The sequence below is a fragment of the Typopeltis vanoorti genome, chromosome 9 (assembly GCF_054136105.1).
Source record: "Typopeltis vanoorti isolate ZY-2024b chromosome 9, IOZ_Tvanoo_1.0, whole genome shotgun sequence".
NCBI classification, from domain to species: domain Eukaryota; kingdom Metazoa; phylum Arthropoda; class Arachnida; order Uropygi; family Thelyphonidae; genus Typopeltis; species Typopeltis vanoorti.
The window spans coordinates 73,886,139-73,904,103 of record NC_143557.1 but is presented as its reverse complement, the minus strand read 5'-3'; the positions used below and the strand labels follow the sequence as shown (position 1 = coordinate 73,904,103).

At 34.7% G+C, this 17,965-nt stretch overlaps 1 protein-coding gene across 1 annotated transcript in view; it reads left to right on the top strand.

Annotated features, from left to right (window-relative positions):
* The window catches only part of eIF2beta (eukaryotic translation initiation factor 2 subunit beta), a 164,654-nt gene that overhangs the window by 143,234 nt on the left and 3,455 nt on the right, over positions 1 to 17,965 (top strand). Inside the window, exon 8 of the mRNA XM_090397454.1 lies at positions 6,014 to 6,099. Coding sequence (XP_090253580.1) covers positions 6,014 to 6,099 — 86 coding nt within the window. The remainder of the gene's footprint in view (positions 1 to 6,013; positions 6,100 to 17,965) is intronic.

The window sequence follows — 17,965 nt, the reverse complement described above, 5'->3', positions numbered from 1 at the left end:
TGTGGAACAAGTAAAACATTTCAGCTACTTGGGCACGATTTTTAGTGAAGATGGTAAATTAAATATAGAAATAGACAACAGAATCAACAAAGCTGGTATGGTAGGAAGTCAACTGAATAAATTCATATGGAATAAGAGAGAAATTAGTCGGAACACTAAATTAGCTGTATACAAGACAATGTTCAAACCAATTTTAACTTATGGATCTGAGAGCTGGGTCAGAAGTAAAAGACTAGAAACCGCAGATATGAGAGTCCTGAGAAAGATTATAGGCGTGAACAGATGGCATCAATGGCAATATATTAAAACGAGGATATTAGGAAAGAACTTGACATTGTCAACATCCAGGAATGCGTTAGCAGAGCTAATCTCAGGTGGTATGGTCACTTAAACAGAATGGGCGAAGAAAGATTAGCAAAACAAGTGTTCTCTGCCAGGTTGGCAGCAAAACGACCCAGAAGAAGACCAAGATATAGGGGGGGATTGATACGGTACAAAGTGCCTTAGACGATAGAAATATAAGATCTGATAATATTGGAGTCTTGACAAGTAACCGACTGATTTGGAAGAAAATTGTAGATAGGAAGTTAGTAATGATGTAAATTTTTCCTGTAGTACTATCATGTCCTGTACACCCCTTGAGGGTACATGGCAGGAATTTGATGATGATGTTATCCTATCTAGGTAATATACTAAACCTGCCACTGTCACACACATCACTTTCTCACTCTTCACTCTCTCACTTCTTATTGTTTGTTCCTACCAGAACTACCATCTTGTTTTCACTTTTATTTTCTGCTTTTCAGTTACATTCATTAAATTTTTGATTTTAGCACTTGTAAAACTAGGAGTAACATCCTTAAAATGAGCCATAATGCAGCAGTACTGAACACTATTTCTGAAGATTACAACTGGAAATTCAGAAGAATCAGCTTGTGGCAAGTTGTATAACTGACAATTTCGAGTAGAAAAAGGGTACACATTCAAATTTTCGAATCAGTGCAAAGGGGTCACGTGGGTAGCACTCAACAGGATAAAAGGCTGCAATAAGTGAATTATATTTGAAGGAATCTATTTTCTTAAAGGAATAAATTTGCAAACTTGGATGTTTTGTAAATTCTCAACGACATCACTAGATGATTTCAAGCAGGCCAGAATTATTGTTAAGTTTGAAGAAAGGTGCAGAATTAGTGATATTGCCCGAGTTTGGAATCTTATGAAGCATTGTATCCAGGCTCTGGGCAGCGTTTCAAACCAATGGAATGTGTTACAGACATTTGCTAAGAAGTCATCCTCACTCTAACACGGAGCACAAGACAGATTTTTGGTTATAACAGCAAAATGTAATTGATGCACCACAGCAGGTCAATTTGCAAGTAGATTCCATTCAAGCACAGATGATGTCTGTAACAAGTAAGCTTGTGAATGTTAATATGCAGACTACAGGCCTGTAGTCTACATGCCTTTATCCAGTTCATTGTAGAGCAACTTTTCAGTGGTTGTATCCATAAAAAATTGAACAAGACACCAATGGAGTAATGTACTCTTTACAGATGAGTCATTCTTTCCTCTGATTTTAGGGGACACTTAATCTGGTGTGAAAGTAGTACTGCTTACCATCGCAAGAATGTTCTTGAAAGGGATAGATATAGTGGTGTTGGGGACATGGTGTGATGAAGCATTATGTTTAATGGATGCACTGAGCTACAAGTGCCAGAAAAGTTCTTGCAACGAAGTTCTTCAACATCACATTCAATATCCATAAAAATTAATTTTTATGGGTGACAATGTCACACCACATCGTACATGAGCAGTGGAGATACTTCTGGAGACTGAGGATATTAATCAAATCAAGTGGTCAGCATGCTCTCCAGATCTCAACCTATAGAACATGTTTGAGATGCAATAGGGAGATACATTACTGCATGAAATTCCCTTCAAGAAAACAAACAAGGCTTTATCCTTGCTCTAAAAGAGGAGTGGGCCAGTTTGCCTCAAGAACTCCTGAATCACTTGGTGCTAAGCATGGTATGATGTGAAAGCTGCATTGCAGTTCAAGGCAGACATATTCCATACTGAAGTGTCTCTCCACATAGTTTCCGGTAAGCACTGTACATTGATTTCTTAACTACATCCCTAGGAAATTTGTAAATTTTGCCAAAAACGTATTGCAATTTAATTTGTACAAAATGTATTTATTTTTTTGTGTAGTATAATTTATTAGTATGTTGACAATAAATGTATGTCCACATTTGGCTGTTGTCATCAAACGTTTTTCATATACAGTTAAAAATGTAGTTTGTCCTTAGCTTTTGGAGACTTTTCTAATAATTTTGGACACCAGTGTAGTGTCAAATAAATCTAAGTGCAGAACTTGCATTACATTCATTTTATAAAAAAGACCACCACTTTCCCAAATTTTTATATTAATGGAGGAAGTGTGCATAAAGGATGGTACTGAAGAACACAAAAAGAGAACATAAGATCAATATTGAAACATTATTGGAATTAGTACAGTTTAAGAACATCTTACCCTATACATAATAATAGCAACAATAATAATAATATTGTGGGAAAGGCAGAATATTAGCATTGCTGCTGCTGCTGTCTCCACTTTGCACTAGTTCCAAGTAGTGCCATAAATGACAACTTCTAATCTTAACTATAGTAAATGCATACTGTTTTGCATGAGCGCAAGCTGTCTCGCTTTGCAATAACAAGTGCTCCGACAAGTCAGTGTCATCTTTCAGAAACAAAAATTCTTGGAGTTGGAACTTCTATATCATCATACATACTAGTCCAGACCTAGCACCGGGATATTATTACTTGTTCTGATTTACATTTCACTTTCCATAAATCCCTTCATCAAATCCAAGGATATCAAGGTTGTCAGATTTTTGTCAGGTATTATACAGGATTGAAAATGCTTGTGAAAAAATAATATTCTGAAAATAATAATAATGAAGAAAATAATAGTCTATATTTAATTGAATGATTTTCAAAGCTATAATTTATATAGTGTTGAATTAAAAATATAATTCCAAAAAACTTGTCAACTTTGTATTGACAGAGTGGCACCTGATTTAAGGGAAGGAATCTGGATAAGAAGAAACTAAAGCTAACAGGCTTCAGTTTGTCATTTTTAAGCTATGGATATTCACAAATCCATCACTATAATATAGACAGATAGAATTGAAACTTAAGCTCTCTGGGTAAATTTCAAAACTTTTAAAATTTGAGTTCTGTTTGGCTATAAAATAGTAATGGATGTATAATATCCTCTATATTCATAATTTCCAATTTGAAGCCTTTTAGGCTTTGTATTTTGCTAGTATATTATGCATATACCAATTGTTCACTTATGAAAAATGTAACAACTCTCTGACAATGGATTGATATAAAAATTGGCAATGTCAATCTTAGCTCTTTACTTTATACAGATGATGATATATTTCTGAACAAAGTCAGCACAAGTCTGCAAGATTCCCCTGACTAAATTCGAATAAATGTAATAAATTTGGTATGAAAATCAGCAATAAAAAGACAGTAAAAATAGGCAGAAACATTGAAAACAATAACTGTATCCTGCAAAACATTTCAGCTATTTAGGCACAATTTTTAGTGAAGATCGCAGATTAATATGGAAATAGATAGCAGAATGGCCAGCTGAATCAGTTTATGTGGAATAAGAAAGAAATTAATCAAAACACTAAATTAGCTGTAAACAAGACACTGTTCAAACCGATTTTAACTTATGGATCTGAGAGTTGGGTTAGAAATGAAATACTTGATCAAAGACGAGATCACATATATGAGAGTTCTGAGAAAGATCAGGAGAGTGAAAAGATGGCATCAATGGCAATATCATATTAAAAATTTGATGATGACATGGGATTGATGTCCTAAATGCATGACTTTTACCATCTATGTTTTTGCCTAGTCTCTGATGAGAATCAACAGTTGTTATACTGTGAAACCTTAATCAAAAGTATTCAAGAGAGAGAGAGGCATATACAAGTTCCTGGGAAGTCTGTATCTTAAAATAGGGCAAGTCAAGGCAACTCTGCCAATGGTTATATTTTCATAAGCTCTCTGGTAAATTAAGGGTTTAGAATTTAGTGTTTTGTGAATGTTATAATCATTAATATATTGGACAGTATTTTTTTCTATTTTAATTAAGAATATGAATGTTTTGCTACTTCTGCTGAGATTGTAAACATAACCATGTCAGGTTGGTGAGATGAATGCAGGCAAATGATTTTTTTTCTTAATGCATGACAGAGAAATTAAACTTTTACCCCTCTGTTATATAATTGGCTTATCATGTAATATGTCAGCCTTTGCAGATGTGAGGTCACATAACCTGTGTGTGTGTGTGTGTGTGAGTGAGTGAGAGAGAGAGAGAGAAAGTGGTTCAGAAGAGAGAGAGAATCAACCTCTTAGTAAGTTTTGTACAGCTGGATGTTGTATTCCTTTGGTAAAATGATGTATGGAAGGTTTTTCCCAAAAGCAGAAATAGATGGCATAAAAGAGGAGGATGAACAGCATGCTAAGTTTGAAGCTGAATTTCATATGGATTGTTGACCATCATTTGCTTATTTTTATATGCTTAGAGAACAGTGAATGAATGTAGTGGCCACTCAGTGGAACACTGCCCATAAAAATATATGAAAAGAGCATCTAGGAGAAAGGGGGTTGTCTATTAAGCTTATTCTTCTCTTCAAAGTAATGTGTCAAGCATTTTAGGGAGTTTTCTTTGATGCACCATCCCAGATGTAATAATGGTATTTTCTAAGGTTGGATAAATTTGGAATTGCTATAGTCTTAGGACTTGTACAGGAAGAAGTAGTGCCTTGATGGGAAATGGGTACTCAGTTTGGAAGCTGTGTGTTCATGTCAGCAAAAAAGCTAGAGATGCAAGTCAGCTCAAGAAGAGAAATCTAATCTTTACCTGAGGGTCTAATATTGTCAAAGGAAAGAGAGGTAGTGAAATGGAATCGTTTACATGATAGGTCTGTTTTGATAACAGTGAACTTCTCACCTCACTGGAGAATGGCAAAAAGATCAGCATTTAAGATGCTGATCTTTTTGTCATTATTTGAATACTAACTTTAGTATTGTATCATCATCAAAAACTATTGATAGTTTTTGATGATTGAGGTTAGTGAGAGGTCATTAATATATATAAGAAAGAATGTGGAAGACAGTACAGAAAAGGAGCACAAAGGTACTCTGACATTGGAAAAAAGATTGATCAGGAGAGAGAGAGAGAGAGAAACCATCTACTGTGCCATGTAGTGAACAATCTGACCATTTACAAAGGACAGATGGCAGGCATAAGATGCTAGTTTGTTGGATGTGTCTCTTTATACCAAATCAGTTCAAACACTGTGGAAGAGAGTAACCACTTAAGTTACTCAAACTTCCCATTGCTTATCCATAAGATTTACTAGGAGATCTTCAATGGATCGGTAATTACAAATTAATTGGGTTTCCAGGCAGTGAAGAAGTTGGCTCTTGATGCCCTCCATTGTTTTGGAGAGCATCAAGAGGATTTAGGTAAGAACAGTTTAATGATAATGTCTGATTTTCATCTTTCTTCTTTAGGATGAACTGAATACAGGCTTAGTGTTAATGCTACATGGTAATATTCACCCTACATGTACAGGTCAAATAATTTGAAGTTTAAATAATATAATAATTTACCTTTTTAAATATACAAACAAACAGATTTTAAACAATAAAAGTAAATGAAAGTAGAAAGAAAATGGATTGCTGTGTGTTCAATAAACTCGAATTGGACTTTCTAATTGGTTCTTATTTTATTTTTCTTTTGAGTTGCATACTGCTTTACCATTGTGCAAAATTTGACTTTTATCGGTTTTAATTTTCAGAAATCCTAACTTCATTATGTCAGCAATGCAAAGACATATAGATTGATTTAAATTTTATTGTATAAAGAAAGTTTTGCATTTGAAAATGTACTAAGATGTTATTTCCCATTCACTTCCAGCGGTTCTGTAGATGCAAATAATCAACTCATAATTAAAGGCAGGTTTCAACAAAAACAAATTGAAAATGTGCTAAGGAGATATATTAGTAAGTGAAATAAATTTTAACTATTTCAATTAATTTTTAGTCCATATATTGTTATTATTATTACTACATGACACCTCCAAGGACATCGACGGAGGGCACCTACTCTACAACTCTCCGTCTCCAACTACAACTACCATCATCATCTACACCAACGGCGTCTACCACCCACCACTAGTATTTTCAGACAATCACAAACACCCATGCCCACAGTGGGATTTGAACCCGCAGCCTTTTGGGTGGAGAGCGGATATGCTAACCACTCGGCCAACACAATGAAATATACATACACACATAGTAGCCAAGTTTTTCCACCCAGAAAGTCAATTTTTTTCATATCTCAAAACAGGCAAACTAAAGATACATACCCATAAATGACAGCCATATACATTACGCAGATTACCTGCCCCATAAGATCTTTAATTAGGTTTCAAAAGACCAAGTTAATTGCCTTTAACAGGCCATTCAGCATAACATGCTGAATGGCCTGTTAAAGGTATATATCACATCATATACAGGTTATTCGGGTGTCCAATGCTATTCAGCATTGGACACCCGAATAACCTGTATATGATGTGATAGGCTTACATAATTCAGATTTAATTATTAATTTTATTGTTTTCAAGAATGTTCTTCCACATTCATGATCTTCTCCGGGCTGTTTTTCTACTAATTTTGTTTGACAAAATTAGAGAAACATAGCAGGTCAGAACACACTGTTTTCATCATGTTAAGTTCTAATATTTGCATTTTTCTTTAGTTTTCTGTTCCACCAATTTAGTGTGTTTTGCCTTCCTAATTTTCATTATAACAAGCCTGTGATCTTTACTCTGATCAGTTTTTTTTTGTAACCAAGCTCATTTCTCTTGTTTAGTACAAACTTTATTCATCATAACTTTCTATTTTGAAATTCTGTTTATAGTGTGCACTTCCATGTTTATTTTTTTCCTTCATATGCAAACATTGTTTTGTTATAAATTATATATTTAGTTTAATTCTTTATCCAAGTGTAAGCAAAGAAAGTTTGCGCCTGAAGTATTTTCAGGACTGGGGTAACTCGTGGCAAAGGTGGACTGAGTTCTCATCACTTTCTTTAGTATCCCATTATGGGAAAGATCACTACCCAGACCCAGAGGTGATACCAAGGTTGAAGCAATGCAGAAGTCATATGTCCATATGCCAGTTGCCAAAAGGTGTCACACCTTATTATTAAATTACTCTGGATTAGAGAAAAATGTTGGAAGTTTTTTTCCACTTGGTTAGACTATAAATTATATATTTAATTTAATCCTTTATCCAAGTGTAAGCAAACAGAGTTTGCGCCTAAAGTATCTTCAGGATTGGGGCAACTCGTGGCAAAAGCTTTGCCACAAGTTGCCCCAGACCAAACTTTACACCTGAGGATACTTCAGGTGCAAAGTTTGTTTGCTTACACTTGGATAAAGAATTAAACTAAATATATAATTTATACCTTTGCCACGAGTTGCCCCAGTCCTGAAGGTACTTCAGGCGCAAACTTTGCTTGCTTACACTTGGATAAAGGATTAAACGAAATATATAATTTATAGTCTAACCAAGTGGGAAAAACTTCCAACATCTTTCTCTAATCCAGAGTAATTTAATAAGGTGTGACACCTTTTGGTAACTGGTGTATAGAAATATGACTTCTGCATTGCTTCAACCTTGGTATCACCTCTGGGTATGGATAGTGACCCTTCCCATAATGCATAGCATTATACATGTCTGCAAGGAGATGTGCTTTGCATTATGGGATACTAAGGAAAGTGATGAGAACTCAGTCCACCTTTGCCACGAGTTGCCCCAGTCCTGAAGATACTTCAGGTGCAAACTTTGTTTGCTTACATTTGGATAAAGAATTAAACTAAATATATAATTTATACCTTTGCCACGAGTTGCCCTAGTCCATTATCCAAGGTTTGAAATTTTTGTAAGAACCTGTATCACTATATCTTCAGGTGCAAACTTTGCTTGGTTACACTTGGATAAAGGATTAAACTAAATATATAATTTATAGTCTAACCAAGTGGGAAAAAACTTCCAGTCGTTTTGTTACTTGATAATAAAACAAAATTACTAATTATTATCACCTTTATTTTAATAGCTTCTCCCCTTCACTAAAACTTTTCTTGTTTGTTGGTGCAAAGTTTGTTTTTTTCTGCCTATTTTTACAGTTTGCCTTCATATTGCTGATATAACAATCTGCACCACTTATGTAATGAATCTTAGTGAGAACTGGTAGCAAATTCATTAGAAATATGACGCCTACACAGAACATCAAATTATCGGACATTATTTGATTCAAACTGCTGACTTGCAACTAAGTATAACCTATATATTTCTGTGTACAGTTCACAGCCTTACAGGGACAACAGACTTACAGGGAACCAAAAGAGTAGTTTTTTATGGATTCTGATTTTTTTCTAATATTTATGTAGCCAAGTGTGGCTCAGTCACTTTGATGATGCTCTTTGATTGGAAAGGCCTGGGTATCTAAGATGCAAAGAACCTATATCACTATATCAGGTTTTTTTTTTTTTTTTAACTGAAGGTGAGTTTACTGGTCTCATATGGAGGCAAACTGGCCAGAACACATGCAGTTGATGGTCATAATACATGTGCAGAGAGGACTGACTGCCTTATCAAAGCACTAATTAGGTTTTCAAGAAGCCAAGTTACTTGGCTGTGACAAGCCATTGAACATGCAAGGGAAAATGGGAATGATAATGAGTTTGCAGTTCACAACAGCTATTCATCTCAGATTATTTTTCAAATTTTTGTAAGCATTTTTCTTTTTAATTGATACACTATTTTTAACCTACTCCAACCTAGATGGTGATTAACTACTTATTTTAAACCTTCTCTACTGTCTTGTATCTGGATCAGTAAGACTGTGCATTCATGTTTAAATATCCCAACATTATTAGTAGTTCTGCTTTTTTCTTAAGTTTTGTTCAACACATTATGTCTGGAATTTTTTTATATGTGGTTCGCATGTAGGAAAGGATTTTTTCTGTAAACCTATAGTACATTTGTACCATGGGTAGGGTGAGAATTTTTTTTTTTTTTTCTATTTTATTAATTTTATTATGTTATATATATGTATTATTTATTTATATTTTATATAATCCAGAAACCTTGCTCTAGAGAACATGTTTTTTTTTTTTTTTTTTCCCAAGCTAGTTAAGGCCTCCAAGGTTTACAACGAAAGACATTAACAAAAAAGAACCATACGGCTTTCATTTTGGCAACATAAATTATATAGAAAGAGTGGATATTAAAGATCCAACATTATTTCAGAGCTAAATGTATGCAGAAACTGATGCCAAGGTTTGTATTCTCATAAGCTTTCTCTGCATTCGGCTTTGAAATAATGTTGGATCTTTAATATCCACTATTTCTGTATAATTTACATTGCCGAAATGAAGCTGTATGTCTTCTTCCTTATTAACTGAGCTATTTATTTAAGTATAAAGAGCTAATAAGCTTCATTTCGGCAATGAAAACATTACTTAAATTAAGGGGGTATTAAATCCCGCATAGTTTTAAAACCGAATAAGAAACTCAAAGATCGGAATCAGAGAGTTTCTTGCCGAATATAGTAAACTATAAAGTATCGGCAACACTAGCGTTAGCCAATTCAAGTGATCCTAGTACGTAGTACAATACCGGGCAACTCGTTGCAAAGGTGGAGGAAGTTCAGATCGCTATTCTTGGGTATTTTCCATAATGTAAAAACACATTTCCTAGGAAATGTATGCTGTTATTACATTATGGAGGGAGGTCACTACCCAGACCAGTTTCAGCCTTTTTTGAGGCTTCAGTGAGTAGCTAGACCTAATACCAAAGTGTATAGCGAAAAGAACTTATGTACTCTGCGAACGAGTTATCCAAACAGGTGCAACCATTAAGTTACTTAAGTATAAAGAGCTAATAAGCTTCATTTCGCAATGAAAACATTACTTAAATTAAGGGGATATTAAATCCCGCATAGTTTTAAAACCGAATAAGAAACTCAAAGATCGGAATCAGAGAGTTTCTTGCCGAATATAGTAAACTATAAAGTATCGGCGACACTAGCGTTAGCCAATTCTGATTCCGATCTTTGAGTTTCTTATTCGGTTTTAAAACTATGCGGGATTTAATATCCCCTTAATTTAAGTGAGCTTTTATTTTTTATTACCTTGCATACTGTTATAACTTATATGATGGTGCAAATATCATTTTTGCTGTCCTTGTGTCAGTAAACCACAAACTAACCAACCAGTCAAGCCATGTTACTTATTCTCTTCATGCCTCATGACCCATAAGGTTTCTTCCAGATACCTTTGTTCTGAGCCTCCAGTTCAGCCAGTCTTTTTTCCTTTTCTGTCCATTCTCTGCCAAGTTAATTTAGGCCTTCCCCTTTTCCTTCTGGGATCCATGTCGAAACCACTTTAGGAACCTCTCTCTCTCTCCTGTCCATTCTCAGTATGTCTTCAATCCATTTCTATCTCTGTTTTTTTATTTCATTGGTGATGATTTTTTGCAAGTCAGTTTATATACTGTCATATGGGTCCAAAATATTTTTAATAATTTACACAGATATTTGTTTTGAAAACTACTTAATTTAGCTTCCTGTTTTTTTTTGGTCAGCTTCCATGTTCTCTGATCCATATAATAATACAGCTAATAATAACATTGCTATTGAAGATATTTATTTTGGTTTTATTATGGTATTTTGAACATCCACATATTATTTATATATAGTCAAGCCATGTAGTAATTGCTTAATTTGTAAGTAGTTACAGCATATAGAATCAAAAGACATTGAGTTTTCTTTGCAAGGTTGAATAGCATTTTCTGTCAAAAAACTAGACAAATTATGTAAAATAGGCAATTAGTTAAGATAGTTAAGACAAATCAAATAATATAAACCAAAACTTGAATATAATGTCAAATAAATGTGGGTGTGCACAGAGTTGTAAAACTTCTTTCTCACTCTCTCTCTGACATGCACACCAATTAATTCTTATATGAATATGGCTACTTCATAATGAACTTAGTCACTTACAGTATAAATATGATCAGTGAAATGCATAAGCATCTGAAAATGTAAGATTCACAAATGCAGTTATCACTTTTATGCTAAAATAGAATAAATTATCTCATTCTAGAAGTAATGTTCTGATGTCAAGTTAACTCCATATGAAGCTGAAAACAAAGAGTTGTTTCTAGAGAGGATAGTTTATTTGCAAGGCATAATTTCTAAACTGTTTTTTTCTCAAGCTTTTAAACAAAATGTTCATTGCACTATGCAGCTATAACAAAAACATAACCATCTCATTGAATACATTATTTGATACACACTTCCAAGACAATTGGGAATAGAAATTTGATTGGCATCTAACAACAGCTTCAACATTGCTATCCAAGAATTAGTAGTCACTTACCTCAGAAATGGATTTTGTACATTTTTTCTGCATTACAAATATACTCTGAAAAACAGATTGCAAACTCTTCATCAAAATCGATTCCTGACATGTATCCTTAGGGAGAGAGTGTACAGGATATTCTAATAGTACTACATGAAGATTTACATCACTACTAACTTCTGTTCAACAATTTTCCTCCAAATTAGTCTGTTATTTGTCTTATATTTCTTTCTTCTAAGGCACTTTTTACTGTATCACTCCACCAGATCTTTGTCTTCTTCCTACCAACATGGCAAAGAACACTTGTTTTGCTCATCTTTACTCTCCCATTCTGTTTAAGTGACCATACCACCTGAGATTAGTTTTGCTAACGTCCTCATTTTTGATATGATACTGCGATATTTTCATTCTCCTAATCTTTCTTAGAACTGTGGTCTGCAGTCTTTGGTTAAGTGTGTTATTTCTAGCCCAGTTCTCAGATCCACAAGTTAAAACCAGTTTGAACTTGTCTATACTTAGTGTTTTGACTAATTTCTCTCTTATTTCATATAAATTTATTCAGTTGACTTCCTACCACATTGACGTGCTGTTGTCTCTATCCATATTTAATTGCCATCTTCACTAAAAATTGTATCTAAATAGTTGAAATGTTTTACTTGTTCAATTGTTTCTCTATTCAGAATGCAGTTGATATTTTCAGTGTTTCTGTCTTTCCTATTTATGGAGCTACAGATACTCTGCCAAGTATCTGTCAAAAGATAACGAAATATCTTTTTTTGTATTTTTGGTGCTCCAAAAGTTCTTGGGACTAACCAATGCCTGTTTTTCATTGTCTTTGTCTTTTTATTGCTGATTCTCATACTAAATTTATCATCATCATCAAATTCCTGCCATGTACCCTCAAGGGGGTGTACAGGATATGATAGTACTACATGAAAAAAATTACATCATTACTAACTTCCTATCTACAATTTTCCTCCAAATCAGTCTGTTACTTGTCAAGACTCCAACATTATCAGATCTTATATTTCTATCGTCTAAGGCACTTTGTACCATATCAATCCACCTATATCTTGGTCTTCCTCTGGGTCGTTTTCCTGCCAACCTGGCAGAGAACACTTGTTTTGCTAATCTTTCCTCGCCCATTCTATTTAAGTGACCATACCACCTGAGATTAGCTCTAATAACGCATTCCTGGATGCTGTCAATGTCCAGTTCTTTCCTAATATCCTCATTTTTAATATGATATTGCCATTGATGCCATCTGTTCACGCCTATAATCTTTCTCAGGACTCTCATATCTGCGGTCTCTAGTCTTTGGGCAAGTGTTTTACTTCTGACCCAGCTCTCAGATCCATAAGTTAAAACTGGTTTGAACATTGTCTTGTATACAGCTAATTTAGCATTCCGACTAATTTCTCTCTTATTCCATATGAATTTATTCAATTGACTTCCCACCATACCAGCTTTGCTGATTCTGTTGTCTATTTCTATATTTAATTTACCATCTTCACTAAAAATCGTGCCTAAGTAGCTAAAATGTTTTACTTGTTCCACAGGTTCTCCATTCACAACACAGTTGACATTTTCAATGATTCTGCCTATTTTCGTTGTCTTTGTATTTTTATTGCTGACTTTCATACCATATCTATTACAACAGCTATTCAATTTAGTCAGAGAATCTTGCAGACTTGTAGCGGATTTATTTAGAAGTATAACATCATCCGCATAAAGCAAAGGACATTAACATCTCCAATTTTGATATCATGTTTAATACCACTTTCCTTCATAATGTGATCCATATAGATAATGAATAACAGAGGGGATAATGTACATCCTTGTCTCACACCAGATTTAACATTAAACCATCTTCCTGTACTTACTTCAATTCTAACTGCTGACTTACAACTCAAATAAAGACTAAGTATTGCTTGATATAATGCCCCATTCACACCATATAACTGTAGCGTATTGAATAGCTTCTCTTTTGGCACCTTGTCATATGCCTTTTCGAGATCGACAAAACTTAAATACAGATCTTTGTTATATTCCCATGCTTTCTCGACTATTTGTCGTAAAGTGAAGATCTGATCCTGACAGCCTCTATTTGGCCTGAATCCAGCTTGTTCTTCACCAAGCTTTTTTTCCACAATTCTTCTCAACTGTTTCTCAAATATACATGCATAGATCTTGCCAGGAACACTCAGTAGGGAAATACCTCTGTAATTCTTACATTCAGTTTTATTTCCCTTTTTATATGAGTGTTATGACAGCTCTACTCCAATCATTGGGAATTCGTCCCTCTGTCGAGGCCGTTTGAACTAATGCAGTGCAGCCACGTAAGACTTTTATTCCACCATACTTCAGCAATTCTAGTCAAATATCATCTACTCCTGCTGCCTTTCCACATTTCAAGCCTTTGATGGCTTTTTCTACTTCAAGTATGGATATGAATGCCTGGTCAGTGTTTTTTACCACTGTGCTATCACTGCTTGTTTAATTTAGCAATTTTTCGAAGTAATTACTCCATACTTCAAGGATATCTTTTTCTCCCGTTTTCATGTCACCTTTATCATCTCTAACTCCTTTTATAGCACTCTTTCCTCCATTCCTAAGCTTCTTCAACAACCTCCAGAATATTTTGCCACCATCTTGATATTTATTTTCTATGTTCTTGCCAAAGTCCTCCCATGTTTAGCTAGTTTACACAGTATTTAGCTTTCTTACATTTGTCTCTGTATTCTCTAAGAGCACAAGCTGACTTATTTGCCAGGAACTTTTGATATGCTTTCTTCTTTTCCTTCACTGCCTCTTTAACTTCCTGTGTCCACCATGGAGTTCTGATTTTTCTATCCTTGCAGACAGGTTGTCGCTGAATCAATCAGGATTTTCTTCAAAGCTTGCCACTGAATCTCCAAGGTTTAGTTCTTGTTCTCAAACTCTTTCATTTTTTTCCATTATTCTTTGTGTATTTTAGTCTACAGTTCACATCTGAGAGCTGCTCAACTTTAATTCTCTTTAAAACTTTCTTACATGTTATTATTTTCAATATGAAATTCAATTTTATCCTGCTCAAGACTAAAGTGATCACTTCCAATTTCAAATCCTCTGTACACTCTGGTGTCCTGCACCAGGGAGAAAACATCACTATCAACAATAGCATAGTCAATGAGACTTTTCTTATTCCTTGCCTCTTCTCTCCATGTGAATTTGTGCACATTTTTATGTTGGAACATGGTGTTAGTAATAACCAGGCCATGTCCTGAGCAGAAATCCAACAGCTATTTGCCATTATTATTAGCTTTGTTCTTTTCTCCAAATTTTCCCAAAACATTTTTGTATGTCTGACAATCACTTCCTACTCTGCTATTTAGATCCCCAACAAGGACCAACTTTTCCTTTTTCATTGTGTCAGTTGCTTTTTCTAAAGCCTCAGAATATTCCTCCACTTCTACATTAGTAGAGCCTTCTGTGGGACCATAGGCACAAATAAGTCTCATTGTCCAGTTCTCCATTCTGATATTTGCCCAAATTACTCTACTTGACACTGCCTGCCATTCAAGAAGATGAGCCTCGTATTTTGTGTTGAATACTATGGCTACTCCTTCCTTTCCTTGATTGTCATTGCCTGAATGTAACATTTTGTATTTATTGCTCAGAAAGATCTCACCAGTTTTTGTCTTTTTTGTTTCAGTCACTCCTATTATGTCGATCTGGTACTTATCTAATTCCTCAGCTAGCTCCATTTCTTTGCCATTCAAGGTTGTTATGTTGATAGTACTGATCTTTAACTCTGGTGATGTTGAGTTGGGGTGTGCTTTCAGATTTGTTCCAGTAGCTGACTTTTTGCTGTTCGCCCTGGTTCCCTGGTGAAAACAACGGGGACTTGTGTAACTGGGCGACACCCCAGCTGGCATGAAATTTTGTCATGTTGTACTATCATTTTTTATTTTGGTTTAACCAATAAGAATACAATTTGGTTGGTTAAATCCCAAATTGTCAGCCCATCCTCGTTCGTTCGGTATCCAAGTAGATACCCAACAGGGTGCACCACGAGAAGGTGAGGATTGTACATTAGTTCAGAAGCTCTGGTCGGTTCTCCGCATTCCTTTAAAGGCTATGTGGAGGTCTCCTCTCAGTTATACAGCTTTGACCCTTACCAAATTTATTACAACAGTTATTCATTTGAGTCAGGAAATCTTGCACTGGATTTATTTATAAGTATAACATCATCTGCATAAAGTGAAGAGCTGAGATTAACATTTCCAATTAACATCAAACCATTTTCTTGTATCTCCTTCAATTGTAACAGTTGACATACAACTCAAAGACAAGTATTGCTTGATATAATGTTCCATTTGCACCATATAACTGTAGTGCTATCCCCTTACTCCTTGTCATATGCCTTTTCCAGATCTACAAAATTTAAATACAGACCCATGATTTCTCAACTATTTGTCTTAAAGTGAAAATATGATATTTGATAACCTCTATATAGCCTGAATACAGTTTGTTCTTCACCAAGCTTCTCTTCCACAAATTTTCTGAACCGTTTCTCAAGTATACTTGCATAAATCTTACCAGGAACACTCAATAAGGAAATACCTCTGTAATTCTCACATTCAGTTTTATTTTCCTTTTTATATATTGTTATTATGAGAGCTCTACTCCAATCATCTGGAATTCATCCCTCTGTCCATTACTTCTGAACTATGCAGTGCAGCCACTGCAAGACATATATTCCTCCATGTTTGAGCATTTTGGTCGAATATCAACTACTCCAGCTGCCTTTCCACATTTCAGATTTTTTATGGCTTTTTTCTACTTAAAGTATTGATATGTATTCCTGATCACATGCCTGTTGAGTGTTTTCTACCACTGTGTTGTTACTGCTTGTTTCGTTTAGCAATCGTTCAAAGTAATTACTTCATACATCAAGGATGTATGGAGTAATTCTCCCTTCTGCTTGCCACATATCTAAAAAAAAACATGTTTTTCTTCGCCTGATTTGCCAATTTCTGCTCATACTGCACTTTCGTTTTCCTTACCAGCTGAGTAAGGAAAATGAAATCTGCAGTTTCCGTATCACCGTTATCATCTCTGATTCCTTTTGCAGTATTCTTTCCTTTGTTTCTAAGCATTTTCAAACATTCGAAAAATATTCTGGCCCATCCTCCAGAATATTTTTAAGTAATTTGTTTGATTGCCTTGTGTTCATAGCCATCGAGGGGAAAGGTTATGCCTCAGGTAGTGCAGTTCTTCATTCCTGTTAATTGATGTACTGGACATGTTATATACTCTAATCTCATTAATGTTTTTATCATGCCTATCTTTTGTAAGGAATGATAGTATGAAGTGGCATGTAAAAATCTTCTAGTTCAAGAGTGAATTTTATGTCGAGATGCAAGCTGTTCAGGTAGTCTTTGAAATGCATTAAGTCATCGAATGTTCCTGACAAATAACGATCATCAATGTAATGTAACCAGGTTTTTGGTTTCCTATGATAGTTTTTAATAGCATTCATTTCAAAATTTTCCATAAAGAAGATGACCAAGGCTGGAGATAGGGGGAACACATGTCAAGTCTTATTTGTTTCCAAATTTGTCCTGAAATGTCTGGTGGGGAAAAGGTTTACAAGCAGATTCAGTGTATCATCCCTAGTTCACTGATGAAAAGACTGACTAAATCTAAACTTGCTAGGATGTCAGAAGGCTCTATATTTAAATATTTTACCTTTTCAATAAAATGTAAGCTTTTCTTCACATGATTCTGTCTTTCCTATGCATGGAGCTACAGATACAAGTATCTGTCAAAAGATAACAGAATATCTTTTTTGTGTATTTTTGGTGCTCCAAAGCAGTGCTGGTATGTAGAGCTATGGGAATTGAAGTTGAAAAGTGTCATTCATTCACTCACAACTATTTGATGATGATCAAGTAATAATTGTTCAAGATGGATGACAACAATTTCATAATGAGGAAACTGGTTGATGTTCACAGCATATGAGGTCTAAAAATTAATTTTACTAAGACAAAATATCTGGAGGCTTAGATCTCCTAATCAGTGAAGTCAAGGCAGTAGATCATTTCCGATACTTTGCATCTATTATTCATAAGCTTGGAACATGTGAGAAAGATGTAGATGACTGTGTCAACCAATTCTGATCAATGTTTAGATGATAAAGATTTTTAAAATTCTTCTGATCAATTAGGTAACTTTTTGATCAAATCACTAGTTTTATTATGTGTATGCCATGTGGGACACTGGTTTAATGATAAGCAGATGTTCTTCTATTAGGATGTTCATTTTTCTTATGTATTTGTTTGTTCGTAACCAATGTTACATTTCCTTTGTCTGCCTTAAACATTACTATGCTTTTATGTCATAATTCTTTAAGAGCTGTTAACTACAATTTTGGTATGTTTTTAGGTGGTAAT